General features: G+C 40.7%; 1 protein-coding gene across 12 annotated transcripts in view; it reads right to left on the bottom strand.

The window, feature by feature from the left end:
* Positions 1–15,033, bottom strand: part of sick (sickie) — a 1,061,378-nt gene that overhangs the window by 255,885 nt on the left and 790,460 nt on the right. For 11 of the 12 annotated variants that reach the window (XM_083119471.1, XM_083119472.1, XM_083119464.1 and 8 more), the window contains one exon: positions 9,484–9,588. The exons of the other annotated variant lie outside the window; for it this stretch is intronic. In XM_083119471.1, coding sequence (XP_082975597.1) covers positions 9,484–9,588 — 105 coding nt within the window. The remainder of the gene's footprint in view (positions 1–9,483; positions 9,589–15,033) is intronic. 12 annotated transcript variants of the gene reach the window in all.

The raw sequence follows: 15,033 nt of genomic DNA, 5'->3' as shown, positions 1-15,033 counted from the left end.
GTTAAAGTCTCGCGGTATTTCTTTGCGACTTCCATCCATTGAAAAGCGGGATGTCGTCCCTCTGATGTGGTGTGATAGTGAACAACAGTAGCGTAGCGTCCTAATACGCCCATACGCCCGGCGTTCCCTGATTTAAAATTTTAAAAATGCGTAAATGCTGTAAATATAATACAAAATTATTTTAAAATGTTTATCAGCATTCTCAAGATACAATAAACAGTGGTCTGAAACTCTGAATTACTACTAATAGGCACTGTTACGTCAGTAGAGTGTACGATTGATGGATCATCCAACCCCCCCCCCCCCCCCCTTCGTGTCAATGTGTTTTGCACAGCGCGAGAGGTTTCCGGTTCGAATCCCGAGCCTACGCATGTTTGTTCTTTGCGAGTGTCTCTTCATCAACTTCATCAATATCATCACTCATATTAATATTTGCGATTAGCCAAAAGTGATAGAAAGCGAAGTAAAATAAACCAAATCATTCAATAGTTGTATCATCCACAACAATGAAGTCTACTGTTGTTCTAAAGGCGCTTGCGATTGAGGTAGGTTTTTTAATTAGTTGCGTCATGCCGAAAGGTTTCCTTGATTATAAAATACTGTTTTGCTACACATGTGTTACGTGTGAAGCAAAATACTCCGAATGGTGTGTGGTGTTTCTGACTTGAGCAATCTAATTAAAAATGGTATAAAACACCAGTGCTCCAAGCATTTATTGCACACTGAGGCATCTTATTTTCTACATAAAACAAGCATGGATCATGTTTTATCGGAACCCGGCTGACTTAATGTAATAAACACAATGAGATTGTGATTTTAAATAGACAATATATATGTCGGCTAATTCCATAAGTAAACTCTTAAGCAAAAAAAAAAAAAGGCCTACCCTTCCTTCTAACTTGGCGTTCCCATCCGAAATGCTCATGCTACGCCACTGGTGAACAACAACAACAACTGCATTACGAAAGAAAACGAGTGTGATTGTGTGGTGGTGTGGAGAACTTGTTGAAGACGCCGTTTTCCAGCAAAGGATTTTGCTGCGAAGAAGAAACTTGTGGATGTAGGTAGGCCCACGACTTCTCTAGCAGGCACGGGAACAGAAATGAAAAATAAAGTGCGCCGATTTTGTGATTCGTGATACGAGCTGATACTTGGTTATGCTGTTGTTGGTTGGTTGGTTTATTTGGTGTTTTAAGTCCACTTTATGCACAGTAAGGCTAATCGGGACTGGACCTACATTTTAAAGTGGAATCCGAACCACTACGTTCCTCCACCGGGTATCGAACCCGGGACCGGTTATGCTGTTGTAAAAAGTATTCAGAACTTTTCTGTTTCTTCCTGTTTTTGTTTCTTTATTTTTCATTATTCTTAATTTTATCTAACTTTGCATTTTTTTTATGGTTATGTTACTCATTGTGATAGGAATAAAACTGACGTAATTATCAGTTGAAATGTAGGAGATATACAGCCTAGCAAAGAAAACACCAGGCTCAGGGATTTATCCAGAATATTTAATCTGATGTAGTGTAACTTCGTTTTTATGGAGTGTAAGGTTTAATTTAGTGCCAAAATTAGGGTTTTGTGAAAAAGTTCAGGGAAGTGTTCTGAAAAAAATGGGGGGGGGGGGGTCGATGTGTGTGGATAAATCACTGACCCAGCCAAAAACTAAGCACAACGGGAAGTAGCCTTCATAGGCTTACACTGTTGGAAATGTCACGCTCCGCCACTGCTAAAATGTAGTTTCGTCTATCTTACCAATACAGTGATACATCTAAATGAAACAGATGATTGTGGGCTGAAACTGCCAGGACGGATATTTTACATGTACCTGTCTTGAAATAGACTACCGGCTGGAAATGGATTGACACACCCCGACTTTCTTAAATGTAGTAATTTTCTCTTACTTGTACATTAATTTTCATAACTCGAGGTACACTACTTTTTCAGTAGAAACAAATTAAAACTGAAGGGTTTTCAGCGGGAAATCCTGTATGTAGCACAAGGCTATTATATCCATACAAAGTCTATATATTTTAAAACAGGAAGCGCACAGCCTGAATGGTCATTTGAGCTGTGCTGATTTTCACGAAATGAGTTATTTAGTGATTTCCCCCGACATCGGATTGAACTCGACCACTTGAAACTTTCATGAAAGCAGAGTTTCATTCATGTTAAATATGCAGAGCATGCGAGTCGATAACTTTCGACAGAAAAGCTCCCCGCGGATGCTGACCTGAATTTTGAGACCGGAACTAGGCTTCACTCATCGAGATGCAACTTTCAGAAGGTATCGATTTTTTCCCCTGTGGCTCCAGAACTTCTTTCTATATATTCATATATGCATCCTTACATTGTTGCGACAAGTTCTTCATTGATGTTTGTTTCAACATTTGAAACGAGAGGAACGTTATGAGTATTTACTTTGAACTCGTGAGGTTTTCTGACATCAAATAGGCAGACGACGATGCGTAGTGATCAAGTAAATGGTGCTGGTGGTGGTATAGTTTTGGTGATAGTATTAATAATGGTTGTGGTGGTGGTATATTATTGGTGGTACCAGCAACAATAGTGCCAATGGTGGTGGTGGTGGTACCAGCAACAATAGTGCAAATGGTGGTGGTGGTGGTACCAGCAACAATAGTGCAAATGGTGGTGGTGGTACCATCAACAATAGTGCCAATGGTGGTGGTGGTGGTACCATCAACAATAGTGCCAATGGTGGCAATGGTACCAGCAGCAATGGTGTTTGTGGCTGTAGCAATAGTGAATGGTGGCAGTAGTAATAGTGCCAATGGTGGTGTTAGTGGCGTTGGTTTTTGTAATGATGATATCAGTAGTCTAATGGTTGTGATAGCTATGGTGGTGTTGGTAAAACCAGCAGTGGTGGCACTGGTAGAAGTAGCAGTGTTGAAGTAGTAGTAGTAGTAGTAGTGACAAAGGTAGTACTTCAAGCAGTAATGTTAGTAGTAGTGTTGGTACTAGAGCAATACTAGCATTAGTACTAGTAGTATCAGCAGAATACGCACTATACGCTCAGTAGAAGCAGTTCTTGGTACCCAATCATACTGTTCCACTGCATAGCTACGAAAACCAAGGAGAGGAGGGAAAGGCTTAATTCGGAATTTTCCCCAAATACGCTTAGTGTTCGAATTCTCATTCAATGCCACGGCGAAATACAAAGCCCACTTTGGTCGACGCAGGCATCTATTAAGGCAAATGCTATTTTCACCGGATTTCCGACCGAGTGAAGGCATCCGATCTTCCCTACCCATTTACCACAAACGAGCCGTCTATTCCCAGCTTCCCTTTGGAGCAAGTCTTGCCTCCTGTGTGGCTTACTCGACCGGAACACGCACTCACTCGAGCGCTTGTAAAGTACATTATCTATGACGTGCGTACCTCAAACGCTGCGTGCGTCACTTTGTATGTTCTCTCAAAATTCCTTTGTACTTATTTGTGGACGAGTATCCCACTTTTAGAATTATGAAATTTCTTATTATGGAATGTACCGTTACGACAGGACCGCCGTTAAGGAGGGGGAGGGGGGGTTGTCGCTTTACTTGTCCTTAAAGCGAAAGAAAATTAGAAGAAATTTCTTCAACTAATACAACATGAACCAAAAAAAAGTTAAATTCATTTCTCAGAAGAACTTTGCAAATTGTATTTGCATAAATTTTAAGCATTTTGTATTTGTATTCTTGTTATATTCCGTCGTTTCTCCTCCACTTTTGGCTAATCGCAACTATAACCGATTGATTTAGTTTATTATACTTGGCTTTTCTGCCACTTTTGGCTAATCGTGAAGATGAGGATGAGTGATGATATATGAACACCCATGCTCAGGCCGAGATTCCCACCCGGGACTCTGCGGCGCAGCGTGCTGTGCTAATCACTCTGCCACGGGGGGCTTCCCGGTGACATAGTGGTAACGTATCCGCCTTGAAATCAAGGGGTCACGTGTTCGATACCTGCTGGAGGCACTGGGTATCCAACCCGTTACGTCATGTTTTGACTTCTGTAAAGTTTCGGATAGGAATTTATTTCATGAAAAGAGGAAAATAAATGCAATAATAAGTTGTGCTACTATTGGTACAGCAAACTTAATAAAACTCAATTTTTATTATTCGGTGCTTAATCCGATAAGTTTATCCGAATTTGATGGTGTTACACCCGGTCCCGATAATCGAAATGTCGGATAATCGGAATATACTATATTAAAGATATAGCATATTGTCATAGAACTGCGATGGCGCATTAATTCTTCATCGTCGCGATTAGTATAAGGAGGTGGTGGCGCCAGGCTTTGTGGTGCGCTTGAACCACTGGGTGGCTAAGATTTAGGTGGGCAACATCTTCAACGAAAAATGTTTATTCAGATTTATCTGTTCACTATAATTTATATATCTAAATTTGCCAGTTACATTTTGACAGGGTGGGCAATGACCTACTTTGGCCTACGATTGGCGCCTGTTCGTGGAATCGCTTGTGTAAGTTAAAAAATATTGATTACAGCAACGAAAAATGTTTTGTGTATTTTGAAAATTATGCCTGACAAATTGCATTTTCAGACAAACGAAGATTTAGTATATCGTCCAAAATTAATAGTTCCTAGCAATGCCGTCATCTACACAAACTGTGTATGGGAGAAAACATTTGATAGCACTCTATCGAGGGAGTGATTTCGAGTCGCTTAACGAAGTATCTTTACACCATCGACGGCAACGCAATTTCTAGTCAATTACCCGTCACGTTTTCCCAATTAAGGACCCGGAGATCTCGCTGGAAACAATGTGTTTAGGGACGTAATTCTCGACTCCGATCAATCCCTGCTGTTGCATTTCACACTGATGGCTCCCTCCACGCCGGCTGACTGATCGCCAATGCACAACAAGCACCGAGAAAGTGTGAACGTTTTTTAAGTATTCATTTTCAAGCCCTTGTTGCTAAATTTTCCGTAACGTTCTGGCAACTGTTATAGAAACTCAATCCTTGCAGTTCAGCATGTACGGAAAATTATATCTGAATGTTCGAAGCTTGTTATTTTAAACGTATTCGAAAAGAACTTCACTTTGTACTTAAGCTGCAAGTACCGCCCCCCCTTTTTTTTTTTTGCATTATCGGACTTCACTCGCTCAACACTCGGGTAATTCCACCATGTTGTTGCTGTATTTCTTGGAAATGCATTGAAGGTACTTTAAGTACGGCTTCAAAGTCAGTATTTCTCTTTTATAAATACTCAACTGGAAGTTCTCGTTATTGAACAATACAACGGAACCAAAATATGAATTACTCATTTCCACCAGATTTTGTCCACCGGTTTCTTTTAAAAAAATGAACAATTGAAATATTTTCATAATTCAGCCCATTAAGGTAAATGTTAGGCTGGACTTGAACCTGTATTAGAAGCAACGAATTAAAAAATATGTCTACTTTCCAACAATCGCTTATACAATTATCAAAAATAACCCGCTGCGCAACAACCCGTGAGGGTCAGGGCCTACCTACCGACAGCAGGCCTCACTCTCACCTGCCGAGGTGGAAGATCATCCAACCAGTTACAGGGTAACGTGTGGTCAGCGCGACGAACACCCAGTTCTTCTATGTTTCAGAGGCCGTGTTACGCTACTCACTCGTAGCCATACAGAGGCTGAAATCTCAGGAGAAAAGTTGTTAGCTTCGCCCAGGAGACTCCAAAGCCTGACGCCTTAGACTGGACGGCCTGACTTGGTTTATTTTACTTCGCTTTTTGCCACATTTGGCTAATCGCGAAGATATTCAGGAGTAATGATATTATTATGATGATGAAGGGACACTCGCAAAGAATGCCCAGGCCTGGACTCGAATCCGGGACTCAGTGTCGTAGCGAGTTGCCGTGGATGTCATCTGACTTGTAGTATTATCACAGCTCTGTCGTAGGTTCAATCCCTGCCACCGGCCAAAAAGTTACTGCTCACCTGAAGACAAGAGAGAGTATCAAATTGATCCTCTCCGATAGCGTAGTGGCTAATGTCGCGTGGTAATCAAAATATATTGGATTCGATTTCTACCGGAGATACATTTCTGTGGTTTGTGCCCCCTCATTAATTCAAAAATGTTGCTTCAAATGTCTATTTCATCAAGTAATAACGGGCACAGCTAAACACGGTCAAATATACATAATGTGCATTTGATCTCGGAAAAAATCTTGCGAGTTCTGGAAAGAGACGACGTATCAATTTGCCACTTCCGTGAAGCTTAGGTTAACAGACTCGCCGCATGAAATCAACGCTGGCACGAGATGCCATGCCTATTGTGGGGCAACCGAAAATTCACGACAGTTTAACAGCACGAGAGTAACCTAATCACGTCACTCACTCGGCCATATCTTCTACATCTGCTTTACAAAAATGGTTCACGAAAGATCGATAGCTCTCGTTCCATTATTGACCTACTTCATCAAGGCATTGCATCCTAACAACAAAGGATAGGCACGGACCAAACGTTTATATTAACATGACGAAAGCTAACATGTTGACCTCCGAGTACTACTTTTGGCTTCAATACACCAACCACTGAACATCGGAGAATCACAATAGTTTGGCATTGATTAATGTTTGGACAACTACAGACTAATTTCCCCCAGTCTGACTCAGTCAAGATTATTTTTTCCCTTCCAATTCAAAATATCTGTATTAGAGTTAAGGAGGAAATATTTGTATCTTGCTTATTTTATGTAGTTTTGCTACTTCTCTAGGCTAATCGCGACGATGAGGATGAATTGATAAAATAGGCGATGGCACAAACATAATAAGCCAATGTTTTTTTCCCAGAATTCGACATCGAGACTCTTGGTTTCGTAACACATGGTTGTTGCGATAAGGTTCGATTTTAGTGCGTAGCTATTCTGTGAACAGGCAGTCTGGCAGTTACCCCCAGCCCACGGCGACACCTTTGTGTAAGATCGCGAAACTTATTTTTAAATTTTTTTTTATTTTTAAGAAAAACCTTAGGCTAGAAGATCCTTACCTAAGTTAAAAATAAATTATTATAAGTAAGAAAAGTAATGACACGACTCAAAAGTTGGCAGTCTGCGAGATGAAATTAGCCTGCGAGGCGTAATATTAATCCTATAGTAATGATTCTTATCTCACAAGAAAGGTAATTTTGTTGGTAATAATTTTTCTAAGAAGAAAAATTTTCGTATAAGCGATACCAAGGAAGATATAAGCCAAAATGTTGCATATGTTGCGTATAGGCATACATGGCGGCCATATTGGAAAATCCGCCATATTGGACGGACACCAACTAGTAGATTGGTAGACATTTCACCAACGTTTGCTCTAGATACCGTTGCTTTATACAATTACTTCTAGGTTTAACTCATTTTTAAGCTAAATGGACTGGACCCTGGACTAAATCTAAAGCTCGCGAAGCAAAATGTTTTCCTCTTACCGCCCAAAACTTGTGACGTAACAGCTCGCGCTTGAGTCAATTAGGCCAATCACATTCAACTGCATTTGCTAATGCCTCGTGTGGTGGTTCTTTCACCTTAGTGGACGAGAACTTGGTGGGAAATGGATCACGAACTAGAGAACAGGGGAATAACAAGTGGGTGTGGGACACTAGTAGCATGCTACAACAGTTTGCTTCCATGTCAAAACATCTGCGTCATTTTATCGCGCGTTTGAGTTGAAGTTACTGTTGCCTCTAGTGGGTGCTTCGGGAGAAATCTTGACCGATATTCCACCCTTGCAAGTCGTACCTTCCACAAGACAGTCACGTTCGGAGACGACCACGGAATACTAACATCCGAGGATCATTCCTTTGAGAGAAGAAACGGGGGTGAAAAGAAACCGCCAGAACATCAGGTTGTTTCGTAATGTGTAATGCGTAACAACAGACAAGCGCTACAGGAATATAGGGTGTCCGGATTAGAGGTATACAAAAATTACTAATTATATATAACTGCGAAAACTACTCCTTATATTGTCTCGTAGCGAAGCTCAGTCGATAGACCATCGATCCCAGAATTCAGTAGTCTACTTGTACGAGCACTAGTGCTGTTGAGTCACGCATGCGCAGAAACTGCCTGGCCACCGAGATCCCCAGAGTTGATTTAAGACAGCGTATCGTTACGCTAATGTGCCTCAAATGCTGGTCAACACTTGGCACGAGCTTGAGTATCATTTGGATATCTGTCGAGCTACATAGAAACTTTCCGAGTTACTTTGTACAAAACCAGGACAAGAAAGTAAATAAATTTTACATACACTAGCTACATAATCTGTGTGTATACCTCTAGTCCGGACAACCTGTATACCAAGTCTGTTGAAAATATAGAAAGTTGGCTTATTTATTTTCATGTGGTGCAAGCAAGGAGGAATTTGGAAGGAGCAACTGCACCCTCTCAAAATTTATAGATAAATAAAACAAAATTCTAAAAACAGACTTGTAAGTATATATGCCTTCCAAATGATTTATAAGAACATGCTTGTGCTAGCGACGATGGGCCAAAACTGTACTGGTTAAGTAAGTACCAAGAGGTAGCGGGTTCGTTTTTTTCAAGTAGATAGTACTCTTCATAGTTTCGAGCTTTAAACTGTATGTCCAGACCCGATTAGAAATAAGCAGAAAGTATGAATAATGCAGTTGCTCGTTCAAATGTTTTTGCCTTTCAAAACAAGCCCTGAAAACTCCTCGAATAATTTGTCAATCGACTATTAAAGCTTTCGTGTATTTGTGCACGTCTCAATGGTAATTTGAATATATATATATATATATATATATATATATATATATTAGTTGTTTTGAAGTCAGCCATTCATTCAGTTGCTTTTGGGCAACTTTAAGGTATGGTTAAGTTCAAATGTAAGTGTTAATTGTCCACCAACATATGTATTAATTTTGTTTTTGGCAGTGTAGGCTTCAAAGATTGAAACAAAACGCGATTAAGGCAAATAATAAAAAATGTTCAACAACTTAGGCAGACATCTTTGAATTTGAGTTTAAAAATTACTAAAACTGTGCCAAGGAAGAAGCTTGAGGAGGATCACACGGGAGTTTTTTTTTAATGCTTGGATAAACAATTCAATGTCTTAAAGTTACATGATCACGCAACATATAATCTGATCGCAACACACATGACGCTTCTGCAAAACCAGGACGAAAACAAAAATTGCAACCTGAACGCCAGTACCAGTTTTTGACACTAAGATAAATTGACGGTCCAGGTAGGCGCTGTAGTCCAGTCTTAGATGTCCTACACAATACTTATACAACGCATTGCTGTACGTTTAAACATGCTAGAATGTGATTAATAAAAATATCATTGTAACTACAATAAAAAACACAGAAGGAAAAACCGACCACCAACATCCACAAGACAATTAAAAAAATTACAACACAGAACACAAAGACAGGTGCGTGAAGAAGAGGAAGAACACCACACCAAAAAGAAGGTTGACAGAGTAAACCACACCACGACAGGAATATTCCTCAACTTACCGATGGGATTTGTGTTTGGAGCCCGCCTGTCCAGGAGGGGGCGGTTCACCCTTTCCCCCAGAGGGGCACCCGCCCCCACAAGGGGCGGTGTTAGGGGCGGGAGTCCTGCGTAAAAGAGAAAATAACACATACAGCATTGCAGCAGAAATAAATAACGCCTACAGCGATTGCTTTGCAGCTTTACAATAAAGAAAATAAAATAACTTGCACGAAAGGAAAAACAGCAAATGAAAAGTTAGTCGCAAACCAGAATTATCCTTTCTTTTAGAATCCATGGGTGAAAATACAAATCCTATTTTGCATTTATATCGTTTATTGAAATTTTGCTTTATTTATTGTAATGTATTTGCGCCCGCACGGAATTTTCTAAAAGGGGAGGGGTAATAAAATCCAAACGTTGTGTTCTGAACTGAGATTAACTATCCTGAACAAGGACGTCAAGTTTATGGGTCAAAAGAGAAATGTGTTTTGGGGGGAGAGAGAGAAACCGAAATAAAAACGTGATAAGAAAAGGGAAGAACAATGAGAGAGAAATCAAAGAAGAGAGAGAGAGAAACAGTGAGAGAAATCAAAGAAGAGAGAGAGAGAGAGAGCGAACAAAAGAAACTCACAATACAGGGAAAAACGGGCGATGAACTGGAAGATAAAATAAAAGAAAGAAAGCTAGTCAACAAGAGAAAGCAGTAAAAGATAGTCAACAAGAGGAAGTTTAAACAAGGGAAAAGAGGTTGGAAGACATGAAAGAAAGCAAAAAATCTAGAAATAGAAAACCAGAAAAAAGATAAATACGAACATAAGAAAATATTTTCATATTCCGGGGGGGGGGGGAGTAACTCCCATGGCCATCCCCGTGTGCGCCCTTGTATTTTTAATGTTAGTATTCATTCTTCAGTTCCATTTTTTGGACGAGTTGACTGTTCCTTTTCTTACAATCAAGTACTGTACCATGTTTCGAATTGTGGAAATAAACTTGACATCCTAACAATGAACTTTTGCCCCTTCAGGAAATGTGGTTCATTGTATTTACCACAGCATTGTTTATATAGACATTCTTACGTTACATGCATAAACAATATTATATTCCGTTGTAGGCTTTTCAGCACAAGTGGTAGTTTGTCTGGGATAAACAATGAACGAGGAAGCATACAATACTGACGAAGAGTCCATTTTTGGAATCTCTAGAGTCCACATTGTACCGCCTGGAACACAACCAAATGCCTTTCGTACAAAACAAAAGCGCCCCTCCCCCTTCTATCTGATATCTGAACAACTGCGGCTTGTACACAGAGTTGTGTTCGATCAATAAAGCTACAGAACACGAGGACCGACAGATATTCTCAGCCGATTTCAAAGGAACTTTCCTGCTTTGAGATTTGAAGCTCCGAGTACTAATTTATTTTAACAGCCAACTCATCTTGGTCGTCAAGTTGTCTAGACTGGTACTGAATTACTTTGTTCGTACACATCAGTGATTTCCAGTGTGTCACGGTACAGCCACTTAATGCTTGACTGGACTTCTGGCCGGCGACAGCGAAGCAGTTTTCGAAATTTCCTCTCATTTCAAATAGCCGATGTGATATTCCAAATTCTAAAATGAATATATATCTCCCTCGAATTCATGGTGGTCTGGTCGGTAGGGCGCCTGACTGCCACGCGGCTCTAGCATTCACCCAGCCTCAAGCCAATGGGTACCTGGGGACAACGCTGGGGGGTAAAGGCGGCCGGAACGTGGTGCGGATCACATCGCCTCACAAATGTCCGAGATCGAGAATATATGGGGTCCTACCCCCACATCCCCTAATGTGCCTTCATGGCACAGTACACGGGGAACTTTACCTCTTTTTTTTTTTTTAAAAAAAAAACCCTTACCTTGAATTGGTTCTAGATCATTCGTGTGGTTTGCTTTCTCTGTTGTCTAGATGTCCACAATAGTTTGATGGACTTAGGTAGCCACGAAACTAAAGGAAATATCTAGACAACATCGAAAGATCCATGTGAATGCTCTAGAAGGAATTCTAGGCAGATGTAATTTTTCAGACTTTGGGAATTTACCCTCATGTAAAAGTATGGCGACGAACAGTGAAAAGTAGGTATCCTGTTTTCCATTGTATGTATTAATTACTAAAAAACAATAAATATAAACGCAAAAGTAGTCTCAAACTAAACTGAACTCCATAGCGTAAAACACCTCTAAGAGCCAGGGTCTGCCAGAGCGTTTTTTGCATTCGATGAAGTGTTGCCAGCTCATTGAGTACCATCGCTGCTGTTTTCTGGCTTCTGGGATTGGAGCCAATAAAATAAAATTTAATAAACATCTTTTACCAATGTATATACTGCAACATGAAAACATATAAAGTATTATTTTGTGTACAGCAGCTGCGATTGGGTACCAAAACGGGAAGGGAGGGGCAAGGATTTTTTATTACTCTTGGTGCACAAGGTTTAGCATTAAGAGGCCATAGTGCGAGGGCAAAAAGTTACAAAGGGTAGGGGCAACTGCCCCACGCCTCCCATAATCGCCGCCACTGTTTGTGTATCAACTGTAGAAGAATTTTATACAAAAAACTAGAGATTTTGTTTTGTTTCAAGTTCGACACGCAGTTATAAAACCCATTTTATGCACAGGGGCTAATCGGGCTCCAGTATTCATTTTTTAACCGAGATCGGAGCCACTAAAGCATGCAAATCGAACTAAGTATCCCTTCAAAGTGACACCGTTAGCCACTTGGCTATCCGGGACGTTTATGACAAAGTCAAGCACAACAATTGATTATGGGTAATGAAAAAGGGCTGTTACGGACTGCTAACCACTAGCATTGTTCCACAGCACTCCAGTAATTCAGATGAAACATAATTTGATGTGTGTGACAACAGACATGCACATCAATCACATCTCGAATGGTAAACATGGAGGGTTTGCACTGAATTAGACTTTCGCTAATGCAGTGACGGGTCCAGAATTTGGGAGAGGCGAATTTCGGTGAGAATATATTCTGTATAGGCAAGCCCGTAGCCAGAATTTTATTTAGGGGGGGCGGGGGACTCATCCCTAATCAGCAGCTGCTAATTAAAGAGGAAAAGTGAGAAAGTAGACGCCCTGAAGATGAATTCCTCAGTACATCACAACTTATTATACTTATTATGTAGGTATACTCTGACCATAGGCACGCCCAGGATTTCTCAAGTGGGGTTCAACTATCGTTTCTTAAAAATGCAATTAAGAAGAAAATGGATAGAGATAATTATATTTTCCTATTTTTTGTTGGGAAATGAACTCCAAAAGAAGAAAAGCGGCTCTGTCCTGAATAACCTTCGTTCTGTGGAGCTACAACTATGACACGTCAAATGTTATTTCATACAGTTGGAAATGAGCTTGTATGTACGTTTTGCCTGGATACTGTAACTTCTTTTGTTTCTACTGCTTTACAAGCACAAGAAACACTATTTCGGTTAAGTTTCAGATTTTGTGATAAAGGTCATACACTTCGTATGATCCCTGGAACATCAAAACAGTATTTTTGTGCTTGTAAAACGGCAAATATATAAAAAACTGCTTACATAAATCAATCAATAACAGATTGAGATACAGAAATCTGAGATTGATATTTTGTTCAGAAAAATTAATTTACAACTTTCTTCTGGGGTTCTCGTACCTCAGACGTTCATAAGATATAATTCTGGTTTGCTTTCTTTCGACCTTGAGTCGACTTTTTCTTTCTAAGCGAAACAATTACCAGCTAAGCAATACAACTATTTAATAATGTTCCTGAGCTAAAAATAATAATCAAAGATTTCGCGCCTAAACAGCAAACGCTGAAAGAAAAATAAGCGACTGTAGCCAATACTGCTAACAACAAAAATGCATACACTTGAGTGGCCAATGTTATTCGGCCAGAACACTGCGTGTTTCAAGAAGCATAAATAAGCCAACAGTGCTGAAACCAAGAAATACGCTGTCAACACATGTACATCTCTGTAGCACAACGAACTACGACACAGCGTTCACTTACCTTCTTTCCAGTACTGCTCCAATACAAATGGGCCAAGTATTCTAGCATATCCTACAAATCGAAGGGATTTATTTTTTTGTCGCTAGGTTTCGCGCACCGAGGCGACTTTGGTATTACTCTGTAACCAGGATACGTGATTTTTTATTTGTCTTTTTATGTATCGGATATATAAAATTAAAAAAACGCGTCTGTTCCCTCAACCCCCCCGAGGTGTACGACAACGAGGGAGGTGGTGCTCGTTACACGCACCACACCCCAAACCCCGAACCTAGCCCGTCGGTGAGCCTTTCGCCATGACTCCACTGCACCAATCAATGCCAACCCGTCGGCCTGCAGAGCAGAGAACAACTGACGATCTAGTTTCAATGGCGACATCAGGAAGACGACACGGCGCATGTACCCTAGCGTTTCTTCTTCCATGCTAGCCTAGCTCATCATGAAATGTTTCAGTCCATATTTTCAATTAAGGATTGAATTCTTTTTTTACGTGATAGTGGTTCCACCACCACTGGTTATCACACGGTTAGCGTATATCCCTTTACTTATGCTTGTAGAAAGTATTGATTGTTCGGGGTGTTCACCCTCTTCAATTCTGTCCTCTACATCGTCAGCACTTCCCTCTCGCGGTAGCTGATAGAACAACGACCGGCACAAGCAACGAACCCCTCCACCCTTCCCCCAACGTATCAACACATCAGCCGCAATTTATTATAATAAGTGTCCCTTGATATCACTAAAGAAGTTTACCAACACCCCTGCTCCCTGGCCCTTGGTCCAATGGAATCATGGGAGCGAAACAATCTCTCGCTCCCTTGTGGCTCTCTTTTCTCCTGTTGCAGTAGCGAAGGCAAGGAAGTTTTACACAATGCAAGTTTTAAATTCGTCCTGACGATTATTTCATATGACCAGCGTGGAATATAATGCCCCTGAGAGCGCATAGTAATAAATTAAACCCGTAAGATAATGGCCATGTAGGTCAGCCACAAAAAGAGTCTTGTTCCATTCGCAAACACGACCAGTTAATGAAGCATGAGCATCGAAGGATGTCAGTGGAAGGGGGTTATGGATGGAAGTTACAAACCACAGACAGCAACTACAAACAGGTCACTCCGGTTCTTGCCTGTTTAACTAATTTCGATTTTGTACCTTCCTGTAGGAACAAGCCAAACATGAGTTTGTCTTCACTGGATTCGAAGACATGAAAAATCAGATGTAAATGAGACTAATCTGTTTCCAGTAGCGTGCCCAGGATTTTTGTGGATATATATCGCCAGTTTCTACCTTTGAGTGCTACCATTTCCAAGGTTGTCTTGTTTCGACATTTCCCAACGGGGAGTTTTTCCTCCCATTAATGCTCTCTGTACAAACAAACTAGTTTTTATAGTCTCATAATCAGTTAAACTGATTGACGAGTGAGGGGACTGACTAAACGTTCCCCACCACAGAACAGCATTGGCGGCGAATGGGTTCCAAAACAGGGGGAGCAAGGTGCCAAAACGGGGGGGGGTACAAAGATAGTATATTTCCATTTGCAAATAAG

Source organism: Lepisma saccharinum, chromosome 3 (genome assembly GCF_977018435.1).
Source record: "Lepisma saccharinum chromosome 3, izLepSacc3.1, whole genome shotgun sequence".
NCBI classification, from domain to species: domain Eukaryota; kingdom Metazoa; phylum Arthropoda; class Insecta; order Zygentoma; family Lepismatidae; genus Lepisma; species Lepisma saccharinum.
The sequence above is the reverse complement of the archived record's forward strand: the minus strand, read 5'-3'. Positions and strand labels throughout refer to the sequence as shown.